Source organism: Aedes albopictus, unplaced genomic scaffold (genome assembly GCF_035046485.1).
Source record: "Aedes albopictus strain Foshan unplaced genomic scaffold, AalbF5 HiC_scaffold_396, whole genome shotgun sequence".
NCBI classification, from domain to species: domain Eukaryota; kingdom Metazoa; phylum Arthropoda; class Insecta; order Diptera; family Culicidae; genus Aedes; species Aedes albopictus.
Genome location: NW_026917195.1, coordinates 2,212 through 17,596, shown reverse-complemented (window position 1 = coordinate 17,596; position 15,385 = coordinate 2,212). Strand labels below are relative to the sequence as shown.

General features: G+C 38.6%; 2 protein-coding genes across 3 annotated transcripts; one reads left to right on the top strand and one right to left on the bottom strand.

Moving 5' to 3' along the window:
• The first annotated feature begins 639 nt into the window (after positions 1 to 639).
• LOC109412042 (vacuolar protein-sorting-associated protein 36) lies at positions 640 to 5,883 on the top strand. Of its 2 annotated transcripts, none has more exons than XM_019685684.3 (3): positions 640 to 858; positions 4,729 to 5,430; positions 5,491 to 5,883. In XM_019685684.3, the coding sequence occupies exons 1-3, from the start codon at positions 763 to 765 to the stop codon at positions 5,860 to 5,862; spliced, it is 1,170 nt and encodes a 389-aa protein (XP_019541229.3). In that variant the 5' UTR covers positions 640 to 762; the 3' UTR covers positions 5,863 to 5,883. The 2 variants fall into 2 exon arrangements, with proteins under 2 accessions (XP_019541229.3, XP_029721016.2); XM_029865156.2 differs by having other exon boundaries at positions 701 to 858; positions 4,713 to 5,430.
• LOC109412041 (F-box/WD repeat-containing protein 4) lies at positions 5,848 to 8,414 on the bottom strand. Its single transcript, XM_019685683.3, has 2 exons — positions 7,479 to 8,414; positions 5,848 to 6,294 (listed from the first exon to the last, which is right to left on the bottom strand). Exons 1-2 carry the CDS (start codon positions 8,282 to 8,284, stop codon positions 5,856 to 5,858), a joined length of 1,245 nt encoding a protein of 414 aa, XP_019541228.3. The 5' UTR covers positions 8,285 to 8,414; the 3' UTR covers positions 5,848 to 5,855.
• Positions 8,415 to 15,385: the final 6,971 nt, after the last annotated feature.

Below are 15,385 nucleotides of genomic sequence, written 5' to 3'. Positions count from 1 at the left end.
GAGAAACTCCACGATGAATTCCCAGGGATCTTCTGAAGGTATTCGCGAGGACTTCCTGGGAGAATTTCCGAAGGAATTCCTAGAGAAATTCCTGGATTTTTTTTTTGTGGAACTCGTGAAAATAAATCCGAGGAACTTGTTAAGGAATTTTCGGGAAACCCCCTTTAAATTGCCACGGAAATTCTGGAGAGAAGCATGCATTATTGCTGGATGACCTCACGGTATATTCCTTCTTATAAACCCAAGTGCGAACATGGCATAAATTTTGACATCTAACAGTATTTCTGGAGCTCGATTTGAATAGGTCGTATGTGCTTTTGTCGATATAAAATTCGATCAGTTTATTTTAGTCATTGTAGCAATATGGCAGATATTTTGCAAACTTTTAATGATGGAACAGAAAGCCTGTTTTGTGAGGATTCTGCTGTATGTATAAACTTTGCTCAATTTTAACGGTTTTCGCTATAATAAGCAAATCCAACTGATCGAATTTTTAATCGACAAAAGCACATACGACCTATTCAAATCGAGCTCCAGATTTTATTCTAAAGCCACAATATAGGGTGTGAAGACATGTGAAGACATTTTAACGTGCCTTGTGAAGATATTTGAAAATTTCACCTGGCATCCCTGGCGTCAAAACGTCAATTTTGTTTGAGTTCCTGATTTCGCTCCGCAGTTCAGTGAAAATAAAAACAAATTATCGAAATCGAGTTTAAATTTTGAAATTTTTTGGTAAACCTTTATCGAAACAACTTATAAATGAATCGGTTCGAGTATTGTGCCGCTCGGCTTGGTGAAAACGAATCGTTTGTGGCCAAGGATCGCAACATCAAGCTGTACGATGGCAACGAAAAAGTGAGTCACGCATACGGAGCTGAATTCGAATAGGAGAGAATGGGGTGTTTTGTTATATATACCACGGACAGACATGTGATACACGTACAACGGTACGCAGTGTCAAGAAAATTTTAACAAGCCAGACTTCAACGGAGAGAATTATCAGTATGGCACTCATTTCAAGCGCAATTGTACAGTAGGCCTGTCCAGCTTTTCAAAAATGTTCTCTGATTCTCAAGTCCACCCCCATATTTTGATTGGCATCCTAAAAGAAGTAACTGGTTAAAATTTCAGCCAAATCCATTAAAATTAAGAGGTGCATCAAATCAATTTTGTGTTTTTCGACTATTTTTGAACTTCAAAAAATCATAACTACTCTAAAACATGTCAAAACTTAATTCTTTCGGCAGAAATTGAAAGCTATACTTGTCTGCTACAACTTCTCCGAACAACGTGTGCCAATAAAATTGAAGGAAACATGTGTAATTATCACATTTGTAATCAGAAAAACCTTAAAAAGTTAATTTTTTGATGGATTTCGTTCTGGAACACCCTAATATACTTAATAAGTTGGATTTTTCAAAACGGCATCATATTCTCCAATGTTTTTTGGTTATTTGCTTCTTTGGCACTTATGCTGTAGGAGTTGAGCAAAAATTACTAAAATTCGTGAAAGCCAAATGTGGCCTAAAAACTAGCTTTTCGGGTGCAATCACGCTTTGGCGCGCAAAAAGTGGCATCGCGTCAGCACTGATATGATAGCCAACACCTGTCATCGCGCTTGTTTGTTATCATCCGTGGTAGGGGGTAGCCAAGGCTACTACGTTCAGTACAATTTCGCGCCACAACGTGATTGCCTCCAAAAAGCTAGTTTTTAGGCCACATTTGACTTTCACGAATTCTAGTAATTTTTGCTCAACTCCTACACTGCCGGTGGAAGCATATTTGTCCCATGTGCATTTTTGGCAATATTGAGATTTTGCAGCTTATGAACATGATTCATAGTGTACTATCATATAGGGAAATAAAAACAGTTAGTTTGTTCCGAAAATTGTCGAAAAAATGCAACGCCGATTTGTCACATTCTAAAAAGTGGACGCATAAGCGTCACGTTTCATTGCAAATCCTATGGAGCAATAAAATCGCTCTAAAACAAAAACTAGTGCTCAAATTCAAAATTGGTCGATGTTATAACACGATTCAGCACTTTTGCTTCATAGTTGAGGAATTTTACTTTTTTGAACTTTGGAAGCGATTTTCTCGATTGTCTGTTTTTGCACATGGGACAATTATGCGTCCACCGGCAGTACAGCATTGGTGTCAAAGAAGCAAATAACCAAAAAACATTGGAGAATATGATGCTGTTTTGAAAAATCCAACTTATTAAGTATATTAGGGTGTTCCAGAACGAAATCTATCAAAAAATCAACTTTTTAAGGTTTGTCTGATTACAAATGTGATAATTACACATGTTTCCTTCAATTTTATTGGCACACGTTGTTCGGAGAAGTTGTAGCAGACAAGTATAGCTTTCAATTTCTGCCGAAAGAATTAAGTTTTGACATGTTTTAGAGTAGTTATGATTTTTTGAAGTTCAAAAATAGTCGAAAAACACAAAATTGATTTGATGCACCTCTTAATTTTAATGGATTTGGCTGAAATTTTGACCAGTTACTTCTTTTAGGATGCCAATCAAAATATGGGGGTGGACTTGAGAATCAGAGAACATTTTTGAAAAGCTGGACAGGCCTATTGTACAGTGATTCCTGTATCACATGTGTGTCAGGCCTGGGACACACTGGTGGTGTTCGTACCATGGTACAAGTTGTCAAGAAAATTATTCCAAGGCTATCTTGAATGAAGACAGTTATCAGTATGAAACTCATTTCAAGATGATTGCGTTCTTTATGGGTATCCAGATTATTTCATAATCAGATTCTCCGCCCAAAAATTAGTCGAAATCCAAAATTTCATAATTTTTGGAGTCCTGGAACTAAAATGCATTTAAAGTTTGTATGGGGAAATTTTTTTGTTCGGGTTGAACTGTCATTTTACCGATTGAACTGTCATTCTATCTATCCACGAAAATTATAACTGTTTTGTTAATTCAACCATCAAAACAAAGGTATTGGAATCTAAAAAAAATTACGTTATACTTAGCTCTTTCGATTAGGCTACAGAAAAAAAAAATATTTTGTTCACTTAACAACCCAATTGTACCATGGTACGAATATCACCAGTCTGTCCAAGGTTTATAACCTTGTAGGGTTATGACACATTCTACCGTGACGTTACAACGTTTTGACCTTGGTTTTGACGCCTTTTTGGTCAGATTTTTCACTACAACTGGTAAATTCGACCGTAAACCCTCAAATATTTTTGCATATTCGGATTCCTTGTAAAATTAATTTTCAATAAGTTTAACCTTCAAAAGAAAATTAGTTTTCATTAGGAAAGTATGTGACTGTATTTAATGAAGTTCGCCAGCGTTTCCACGTTTCTAACCTTCGCACTGTAATACGGCAAGTTTAATAGTGTAATAAGTTTAATTATTACATTTCTTTTCGTGTAGACATTGATCAGGCTGTATTTATTGTCTAACCGGTTGGAATCAAGACAGTCATCCAATCAAAAATTGTAATTTTCTTGGTTCACAAGTGTCGCAACTTTTTCGCGACTAGTGCGCTATGTTGCTAATGAGATAGATGCGCATCACTTCCGAAATGATTCAGAAAACGTCGCGAGTCAGGTCGCGTCGCGACTCCGTTGTGCGACGTCCGGTCTGGTGGCGAATCGACAATTAAGAATTTGCCTCGAATCTTCAATAGGTACGCAGATCCACTCATTGATCGGGTCGCCTATTACCTCATAACTCACTTCATCTGTTCCCCGATTGATCACTATTAATTCGACCCCATGTTCCTTGCCTTCCACCCCTCTGAATTCACGTTCACCAGATTTGGGCCACCGCAGTTCCTCAATAGCAGCCAAGCACACACTAAAGACACTGTATGCTAAAGACACGAAATCTGATGATTGTTGCTATTGATGATGATTGTCGCGTGATGACGATGATGCTGTCGAGCAATGCTTTTAAAGTGCGTTTGACAGGTCTCCTGCTCGATTGGAATGACATTGACAGCAAATTTGGAATTCCAATTGGAACATTTCGTGTCTTTGCATATAGTGTCTTTAGCACACACCAACTATCTGCCATTAACGAGCCAAAAGACTCACTCGACCGGGTTCATTTAAGGTCCTGACGTTCCAGGTACAGAGTTCCCAATTGGTGATTTGTTGTTGCATGAAGAAGAAGAAGAAGAACGATGGTGTTTTGAAAAATCCCTATCTCTATAACACAGGGGAAGATTTTAAAATGCCTCTAAAAAATCTAAAACAAAATCTAATTAAAAACGGTTTGATGTACGGTGTTAGACTTTGGACGGACTACAAATTAAGTACCTTATCAAGAAAAAAATGTTAAATTTAAATTTATACGTCAACATGCAATCATGCAACAACAAATCACCAATCATATTCCTTATTTCGTTGCCGAACGGGTTTAGAAGAGTATCGTTCTTTTCTAGTTTCATTTTTCGTGGTGTCGATAGGCTACCTTACCGCAGCCTACATCGCGTTGGTGGGGCTGCCACCTTATGTATAGCTGAGCGATTCAGGCAAGGAATTTCCCATGCATCAAGATGAACTGGAAAATTTCTTTTAAACTGCAAACAGCAAATATTTCTTTAATTTTGTTCAAAATCAACTTATAGGTGGTCAAATATTAGACCCTGTGTACTAACTTACTGGATCGCTTTATCAGTTTTGTAATCAGTTGTGTAACCAGAACATCTCCAAACCGCTAACACCAGCCTTTTAATCTTACAGACCAGCTATGAAGACGGTGAAGTCGTGTTGACTAGCCATCGTCTGCTGTGGGGTCGTAACGGAGAAATAGCACGCGGTGGCAATGCCCTATCGCTGCGGTTAAAGTACGTCCAATCGTTCGACGAAGAGGAAGCCAGTTCAATGCTGTTTGGACGCAAGAAACGCATCATTCTTCGGTTGGGACCGATTCTGTCGGACAAATCGCCCGGTCCGATGGATTACAGTGTGGCATCGTTTGTGAAAATTTCCGGCAAAAACGGAGTCGATCCGGGTTTTGCCCAAGCCCTCTACGAAACGGTAAGTGCTAAAATTTGGGCAGTCACGGAAGGTGAAAGTTCTAGCAAGAGTACGACCTCTGCAACGGAACCCGCGAAACGGGTTCTACGTACCGGTATAATGGGAATTGAAAGAAATCTAGTGGAAAAGCATAAGCAAACCGACGAAAACATAAGTTTGGCTTTCAAAGATCTGGGGAAACTGATGGAGAAAGCCAAGGAAATGGTTGCCGTGTCGAAGGTTGTTAGTGCAAAGATTCGCGAACGTCACGGAGACATCTCGGAGGACGAAACCGTGCGGTTTAAATCCTATCTGATGAGCTTGGGTATTGATGATCCGGTGACCAGAGATGGAACGAGAAGCAACTCCGAGTACTTTATGAAACTTTCGCAACAGTTGGTGGAAATGTTGCTGGATCCAATGACCGTAAGAATGAAATTCTGAATACATACGTGGGAAGGTAATCATGTTTTGTTAAAATTTTAGGAAGCCGGTGGAATGATGTCCCTCGCGGACGTTTACTGCAGAGTTAACCGTGCGCGTGGCCTAGAGTTATTGTCTCCTGAAGATTTACTAGAAGCGTGCAAATTACTGCTCGGACCAATTAAATTGAGACAGTTTCCTAGTGGAGCTATGGTGCTGCAACTGGACAACCATGATGACGAACTTGTATCGCAGGAGACGGCAGAACTCGTGGAGAAGAGTACATCTATCAGTGCTGATGAGCTGGCGCGGGTTGTTGGGATTTCGCTACTGTTGGCGAACGAACGACTATTAACGGCCGAGCGTTTGGGGAAACTCTGCCGCGATGAATCGATAGAGGGCCTTCGGTTTTATCCAAACTTGTTTCTTCAATAAAGCCATTTATTTAAATCCCAAGTGTAATCTTTCGTTTCTGTCCCTCGTGCATTGAAGTTAAGTATTCGCAGATCGTGATCCGTTACGACAAACAATTGACTAGAATCGGCCGCCACACTATGCACCGGTGAGTACTGGGAAAACTTATTCGACGGGAAGTACATCTGAACGCATCGTTTCGGAACTCGTAAGTCGTACAGATTTACCCGAAAGTTATACTTCATACCGCACAGCACTGCATAGCCGCCGTCATAGTCCAGACAGTAAACGGAAGCATCGTATGGATCGGTCCAAACTGCTACGTCGCATGCGGCACGGATGTCGACCATCCGCATTGTGGTATCAAAGTTGCCCGTCAAAATGGTGCTGGAATCTTTCCAAAGCAGCTGATATATGGCTTTTGATGGTGAATCCAGTTTCGTTGTTGATCCACTGAAAGCAAAAAAATATTATTAAATGTATAATGTGATAGGCCTTTTTCCTTGAGCTTTTCGATGTTGGCTTGCTGCTTCGGGGTCAACTACACCTTACCGTCGGCAACAATATTTCAGATGAAATGGTACTTTACGTCAATGTGTTTGATTCGCCTCGTTTCCTCTCGTTCAGTCATAACAATTGCCTTTTTGACTGTGATGACACATAGCCACATGTATTGTGGATTTGGAAATATCCGAAGAATGGACGTCGCTGAAACTTCAGTGCATTACTAGCGAACTTAAGATGAGATGAGTCGCATTCAGTATTACCATAGACTAATTTCAAGACCTCGATGTACCAAAGAAAACGATCAAATTTTGTGTGTCCAGTCCGGTACCCAATAATATTCATAACCGTGTATTTTTTTCCGTGTAAATTGCCTTTTGTGTAAATTATATTCAGCGTGTTACACTGATCTGACAGCGCTGACAGTAAGGGACTAAACATAAATTACGTAAAGTGGGTACCGAGGATTGTTCACAATCTGCGAACTTGACTGCGGAAAAAATCGCGACCATGACGCCGCTGGTATTATTATGCTTTTGGTCGAAATACGAAGTGACCGAACGTGCGAAAATTGATTTTTAACCTACTTAGAAATGTCGCAACTTAATTTGGATTAGTGCATATTGTTGCTCTTAATTAGCTTAATGATGCGCAACAGAAAAAATAGATTCAAATTTACTTCGCAGCTGCAACTTCGCATGTGCTTCTAGCGACGACTTTGATTTGGTGGTGCGACGATAATACCTAATTCCAATCCAATGATCTAAGCTCCTAATCTAACTGTCTTGATTTTGAGTGTATAGTATTAGGCTGACCATCCGTCCCGTATTTAACGGGACAACAAAAATTTCATACACTCGTCACTGGAGCATAGTTAACATTTTTGACTCAATTATTCGTTCTTTCTAGCTGAAATAGCATTATTAACATCATGCAGTTCTGTTTTTGGACATTGATTTCCTTTTTGCTGAGTTTCTAAAATGTGTCTTGTATTAAACGGGACAAATCTGTTCAGTCTAGCGTATAGTCATTTTCATACGCATTAACTGTTGGTTTTCCTGAATGTAGATTAGCTCAAAAAGCTAAAATTTTGAGATGTTCGTTATGAAGTGAATACATTTCTTATCAATTACCTTTCAACATCCACCACTCTCAGAGCTTCTTTACTGCGATCATGATACTTTCCCGCGGCCAGGATGTTCCCCGCATCGGGACACAACTTCACAGTCTGATATGGTTCCTCTAGACGCCGCATCAACTTCAATCTATAGTCACCGAACTCGACGGAACCTCTCCAGAATGATGTACAGCTAGACTTGGTAGAACAGACATACAGATCTCCTTCAAAGTCGACCGACGTGATCACGTCGTCTTCTAGCCGCAGCCTACTGTGACACTGATTGCTTTGATCGTGCACGAAACAAGTTCCATCTATCCGGCCGCCAAATAGAACCTGTCGTCTCGTAACGATACAACTTACGTCCGGGTCCTTCTCCCTGCCCACCGTCCAGCTGGCCCTGTTCTTCAATAAGTAATCCTTTTCCACTCTTTCGTGACATCGCAGTTGGCCACGATGCGTCATGTACAGCCATCGTTTCTCCAGAATAACCTGAGAGAAGTAGATTGTACGATGGTGGAACAGCTGTGATTCACGGTATCGTCCGTAGCGCCAATTTTCAAACAGATGCATACGCCTCCGGTAACTGAAATCTATCACATTTCGATCGGTCCCATAGTTTGTTGATGACTTTCTTTGGTGACCAGTCAGCAGCAGTTTGGCGCTGAGCTTTGCAAACACATAACAACTGATGGTGGAGTAGAACTTTCTACAAACCCGAACCGCCTGGTCCAGGTCACGGAGCGGAAGGAACTGGAATATATGTTCCAGCACGTCTTCGTTTAAATCACAGATATTCAGGGTCTGGCCATCGTTGCACATGGTCGCGGGTCGCGAGTTATTTACGGTGACGGAATTTTTCCCGATACACAAAAGATTGATGTTTATTTACAACGATGATGCATTCTGGTGCATCTCCATCAAACTGAGTGACACTGAGTTCCAGTGCACTCTGCACGGTGAAAAAATATCATACAAATCTGGCGTTCGATTTGAACTGGGTGCTGCGGATACACCAACAAAGCTAGCCATGAAAATGTTTGACATTATAGGTCATTTTGACAGACGACACACATGCACGAAAAAGACGGATCATATATTCTACTTTATCGATCTTGTTGCCGTCCTTTTCATGCTTATGTTACATCTGTCAAAATGTCCTGAGAATACGGTCCTAAAATTAAAGACGAAATCTCGCTTATATTGAATATTACAATCAAGCATCCCGCATAACCATGAACCATACTAGTACTGTTTACCATACTGTTAGCAACAATCTACTACAGAATCTCAACAGTATCCTATAACATCCAAAGCAACAGTAAGTCAACCGTTCCATGAATGTATTCAACAGTGTCACAGATGGTTCTCGAGTAAATTACAATATGTGGAATAGGCGGTTAAGTTATGTTACAATAAAAAAACGCCGATTTTCCCGAACAAATTTTTTCGAAAACAGTATGCCAGATGGTCAGTGTACTATCCATTTTTTGCTCCGATCCACTGTAAATCAAACAGTCTGTGGACAGTTCAACAATAAATTGCGAAGAAAAACGAACAATGTATATGTAATTGTTCATTTATTGTATTCATGGGTATTTTAAGCTTATGCTATATTGTTCTTTTAAGTTGAAACCATTAAATAGGAAAAAAATAAATATAATAAATTAAATGAGCTGATGGTTCCGTTTCTAAGTTGAAAAATTCCAAATAGGCTAATCCAGCACAACCATCACAAGTTGTTCGTTTTTTATGTAAAACCTAAGCTTTTAATGATCGTACTAATTAAATCCTGGATTGGAATTTTTTAACTTATAAACGGATCTATCTTTCGTGAAATAAAAAAAAACAATCAAATTTGATTAACCATCTAATATTCTAATGAGTTATTTTATTAGTTATTACACAGATTGATCAGGATTGATAGGTTGAGCATCTACTAACGGTCGCCTCACTTGCTTCTTTTGTGTGGACTAATATTCTTACTTCTTTCTCCAATCTCCCCCAAGTTATGAAACTGTCCTTCTTGGCCGGGGGATTCTGGACTTCATCCTATTCAGCATCACTACCTTCATCCTTTGTTCCGTTTCTGACCGGCGTTGCCCTTGGCCGGGACCGCTGGAGCTGACATTTTTTCGCAACAGTCGAGACTATAGCTGAAGCTTTTGCCGGTGCTGTTTGTTTGGAACTGCTGGTTTGAATTCATCCTCATCGTCGTCGAAACTGCCGATCAATTCCTAGTGGGCTATCATGTCCGGCTTGCACAAAGTTGGAGGGAAAACACCTACAAATACATAGGGTAAAATATCAAAATTTTTGTATTAGAATGCATGGTGAAAAGCTTACCACTTCTATCTATGACGCAGTTCCGACCTCGGTTTCGAGTTGTCGCAGATATTCCGAAAGACGCCATAAACATTCAGATCTGGTGAACTATTTCGAATTAGTTCCAGGATCGCGCTTTAGCAGCAGACATGTCACAGATTTTCCCATTATCCGACGATGGCTTACCTGCAATCAGATGGATGAAATCAGCCATAATAATGATAGAATATTTATTCAATCTACAAAATTAAACTCACCTTTATAATCCTGCTTCTTAGGTGGAGGCTGAATTTATATATATTTTCTTCGAAAATTTGAGCTCCTGGCGTTTCGTTTGTTTTCCGTCGATCGATGATGATGTCGCATTTTGGTTGTTGTTATGCGAAGCTCGCGTAACATTTGAAAAGGTCCTATACGTAATGCAATCAAAATATTTTTTCATTCTGAGATTCTAAATCACAAAAAACTAATTAACAGACGTCACACTCCTTTACATCTATTTGTCTGTGCTATTGTAGAGCATGTGCTGATAATACAAAATATAATAAATAATAGAAATAATGAAAAACACTGCTAATCGAATTAGAATGTATTATTTATTAATAATAAATAATACATAAATAGAAATCACATAAAATTGTCTCTAACTTTGCGCTATCTTAAACAGGTTTTTGTCAAATATTCCGCGAGAAATCAGAAACACCAAATACAAGTCGATCACAATTACAAATACGTATAACTCTTTGTCATACTGTTAAATAGCAGTAGTGTATGGTGAAACGTACAGGTGTGAGTGCGCTGCGCAAGCGCAAAAATCAACCGTATGCTATAATGTGATTTCATATTGCCACTATTCAATTCAAGTTCACATTCATATACTGTTTGACAATGTATGCACACTGTAATATATTGTTAATGCTTGGTATAGGCTATCCATACTGTTATTTACGGTATATGGCTTTCAGTTTCATGTTGTTGAACGTAAGAACAACAATATGAGACACATTAACCATACTATTTAGAACACGTTTACTGTTAAGACCGTATGGCAAACTGTATTTGGCTATGCGGGATGGTATTCTAATCGGAATTATACTTTACTCGAACTTGAAAAACAAAGGAATAATGAGAAAACTCGAAATGGTAAATAGTTCTACTTTGACATTTCAGGCCAAACATGTCTAAAGGTCCTATCTGCAGAAGAGAGGCTCTCTTTGGTTTCTCTCTCTTTCGTTAATATCTCAGCTGTTTATTTGTATTATGATTGTCTCGTTGCATTGTACGATGGTCAAAACAATCATCTTTTGATTTGTACTACAAAAATAGTTGAAAAGTGTACCATTACATTGCAATAATTGAAAGAGAAAGTGAACAAAGAGAGCCTCTCAAATGCAGATAGGACCTATTGAAATGTTTGGCCTGTAATTTGAGGTCAACCTTGTGTGACTGAGCTCGACATTTTTCGCACTGGGAAAAAAATTTCCTATCTGACATACACGGTGAAAAAAATCACTCAAAGTATGTGTTATAAGCTGGGGACGAGACAAAAGGCTAAAAAAATAAAAATTATATATTTTCAACTACGGTTAATAAAAACGTCAAAAAATGAGTATATAACACGCAGAAAAATGGCGCTTGTTTAAAACAATAAAACGCATGGTTGATTTTCAAACTGAGAATTTACTTATTCCAAAGTTATATTTAATTGTTTTCATTCAGAGTTTATTGATAAAAACAACCGATTACCATCATTTCATATAATGTGAAAAATTTCATTTGTTTCAACAAAATAAAAACCATAAACATGGCCCGAAAGCACTCACACATCTATAAAATGCTTACCCCAACATCGCCACAGCGAAGAAGGTGCAGCAAATCCATCACGCCAACTTCCAACCCAAGTATCATTTTGATGGCTAGTTAGTCTTGAAGAGGTCTTGAGAACCGTCATATGACCTTATACCTTTTATTTTGGTTTTATAATGGTTTTGAGAACCTCTTCTAGTCTATTAACCCCTGTCCAAGAGTGATGGGTTTGACGATGGCTTATCAAGCGTCGTCATATAGTGAAAATGTGTTAAAATAATTTCAATTTTAGTCTTTTATAATTATAGATTAGTTAAATTAAATATAGTAACGAAAATTAGTGAAATAGTAAATGGAATAGTATTTGAAAGTAACTAGGTTTTGAATTAAAGCATTTCTTTACAAAATTAAACTAAAATAGAATCTGAATAATCATACCATTGCTTTATTGACTTTAATTTAAACGCTTGATTTGTCATGCCTCCAGCATACGCTTAATCGCTGTCGCATGATCTAACAACAGTTGATTACGCGCAGTGCTGGGGGGACCGACAGGGCTTATTACCAGTCTATACTAACCCTCTAACTACTAACAAGACTGGGAAGCCAACGATCACTCATTCCACTTTTGATAGTAGTATTAGTAGTAGTAGTTAGTAGTAGTAGTAAGAGTAGTAGTAATAGTAATAGTAGCAGCGTTTTATTAACAAGTTGATTCGTACTATTCTTTTTCACTTCTTCGAAATTAGTTTTATAGCAACTATAAACTCAGGAGTGGATAGCATAACGACATTGATTGCAGCAGGGTCCAACCTTATTATGTAATGCAAGAGTGCATATGGGATGTCTCTGCATTACTTATATCTTCTAATTAAGACAGGGCAGGGTGATAAGAAAATCGCATTAGTGACTGAACAATTTAGAATCTAAATTTTAGATGTTGAATGCTATTCACTCAAGAAGTTCACTGGTGCAGGTAGAAAAAAAAACTTTTGAATCTCTCTATTTCTTAGCATAGTAACATGAAACTATATTTAAAACTGAATATAAATTATGCTCTCTATGATGCTCAACAATGCTATAAACAGAATACTAAAATTTCCGGGCCGCCATTTTGTGGAGTTTGGCGGCCCACTGTCTTCTAGTCATTTCAGGTTCATTTTCTACAACGCGTGGCTACAAAGAGTGAACAATACCATCGTCTAGAAGGGATTTTGGAGCTAAATTCGGTGAGTCTGTTCCATTATATTTACGCTGTCATTATTTTAAATTCACCATGGATAGTTGCGGCCTTTTTTTACATGCATATTGTTATGCATCTGTTTGTGCACATTTGTTGTTACCCATCTTTCGTGTATTTACTCAACTAGCACTGCAAAGTTCGTCACTTCGAGTGTCGGCCTAAATTTCTAGTATTCATTTCATTAAAACTACTATTGTTGTACAGTCCACATATTTGATGTTGCCACTATGGGAGAGCACGTTGAGCACCGGTTTGTCCACATCTGCTAGAGCTTTTGGCTGGGGGTGGGTCTGGTTTGCAGGTTTAGCGGGGGCCTACCACAATTTGGGAGTGTGAGGGGGGGGGGGGGGTCTCTGCATTGAACTCACTACTCATCAATTCCGTGGGGTATCTAGAAGACAATTGACGATAAGATTGGAAAAAAAGCTTGCAGTTGGGAACTAGACTAAAATAGTGGCCGATAGAAAACAACGCGCTACCCGCATAGAAAATTATGGTTCACGGTATCATTCATATCATAAGATTTTTATTCGTGGAATAATAACGATAGACGTAATAATAATTTAATGATTGAATGATGAAAGTTATTAAAATGTGATCATACAAGACTTTTCAAATGCCGTAGTATGAATGATTACGATTCACTTTATGATTTATGAATAATTTTCAATAATTTAGTTAATGCTAATTCCCTGACTATAATTAATTTATTTTAGTTATCATGTAATATCGTAGGTAATCATAACGTAATTATGGTATCATGTGTATACCTACCTTGCATTGGTTGCCCAATTTGGCACAGCTGAGCAGAAATTACCTCTGAAAATCGACTTTCAAATTTCAACACTTTATCGCTGGTGCGTTCTTGTCGGGAATTTGTTGGCATCGCAGGTTGCAGGCGGTGCATTAGCGTGTGTATATTGCAACGTCGTCGCACCATTCTTGGGTATCGACTCTCACTAGGTTCAGGGATGATTGTTTTGCCGGAAAGAATGGATTTTCAGGTGCAGATTAGCTGCCGTGGTCCCTTCCAACAACAACAGTTTCAACATCGGACTCCCTCGCTTGCCACATAGAGTGGCCATGTCCTGATGGTCATCCGGTAATCCTCCTCCTGGCAATTTGTAAATGCTTCCCCGAAAAAACTTCAGAACGTTATCGTCTTTGAATAACCCGCGAGCACTAATTGTATTTGGCGTAATCAGTAAACACCGCGCGACGATCGACGGAGCAACCCCGGGATTCACAGTTCGAACACCAACCAACCACCGAAAAAAACACTTTGATAAACACAAACGATTCGGCGGTAGTCAAATGTGACAGAAGCGGCCACCAGCGTCAAATGCGCAGGGGTGGATTTTTTTTGTCGATAATGCAGATTTGGTGAAATATTTCAGTTTTGCTTTAATTATTCCCTGTATCATATATTAAATTATAGAGTGATTATACCATGAACGATATCACAAAATTTTTGTTCGTGAAAAAATGCGTTTTTGAATGGTAACGATACTTAACAACCCATTCGGGCTATCATAAAAAGTCCGAAAATTATATATGCAATAATTAATATGATTCATGCAATCATAGGTTTACAATCCGTTGTACGATAAGATGTATAATTAAAAAATGATAACCTAAATCAGCACTGTATGATACCGGTTTATTTGGGAATTTATTTTTCTGCGTGAAGTACTCTTGAACCATATATCAGGCCGAACATGTCTAAAGGTCCTATCTGCAGAAGAGCGGCTCTCTTTGGTTTCCCTCTCTTTCGTTAATATCTCAGCTGTTTATTTGTATTATGATTGTCTCCTTGCATTGAACGATGGTCAAAACAATCGTCTTTTGATTTGTACTGCAAAAGTAGTTGAAAAGTGTACCATTACATTGCAATAATTGAAAGAGAAAGTGAACAAAGAGAGCCTCTCAAATGCAGATAGGACCTATTGAAATGTTTGGCCTGATATAGTCTATTTTATGAAACGACAACAGTGTTGATATTGATATTAACACTCACGGGCTTGGGCGCAACCTCCTGTCAAATTTTCATTCATGAAATAAGCGATCAGCTGATCCGAAACGTCTCGTAAAATGGCTCATTGTGGTTTAAAACAAGAATCCCGATAGGACTTTAGGAGCCTATTGTCAGTCATTTTGAGGTTAGGTTCGTTGGTGTAATGAAGAATTAGAGTAGTTTTCAACGAGCGTGAGTGTCTTGCCCCTAGTTTCTCCTTGCGTTGATATGTGTTTCTGAAGGAAACTTGAAACTTTTGGAACTCACCGCAAGAAAGAGAAAGTTGGCAACACTTGTTTGTTGTTTGTGTTCTGACTTTTGAGTGATCGCCATTCGCCTTGACGGAGGCTCTCTGAGAGAAATGCGCTGTGCGTGAAAACAATTTTTTTTAACATGGGAAAGGATAGGAGCTGCATTTTCAAATGCTTCTAATTCTTTATAGAAATTTTTTTAAGCAAAACGTTCTTAATGTTATCGAATGAGATTTTGATACGCTATATTATAGACATAACATTGTGATTAAAAAACATTTTGT

Coding starts and splice junctions, on each gene's coding strand:
- LOC109412041 (XM_019685683.3), bottom strand. CDS start 8,284: ATGTGCAACGATGGCCAGACCCTGAATATCTGTGATTTAAACGAAGAC. Junction 6,295..7,478: donor AGAGTGGTGGATGTTGAAAG/GTAATTGATAAG, acceptor TTTTGCTTTCAG/TGGATCAACAACGAAACTGG.
- LOC109412042 (XM_019685684.3), top strand. CDS start 763: ATGAATCGGTTCGAGTATTGTGCCGCTCGGCTTGGTGAAAACGAATCG. Junction 859..4,728: donor TGTACGATGGCAACGAAAAA/GTGAGTCACGCA, acceptor TTAATCTTACAG/ACCAGCTATGAAGACGGTGA. Junction 5,431..5,490: donor TGTTGCTGGATCCAATGACC/GTAAGAATGAAA, acceptor TTAAAATTTTAG/GAAGCCGGTGGAATGATGTC.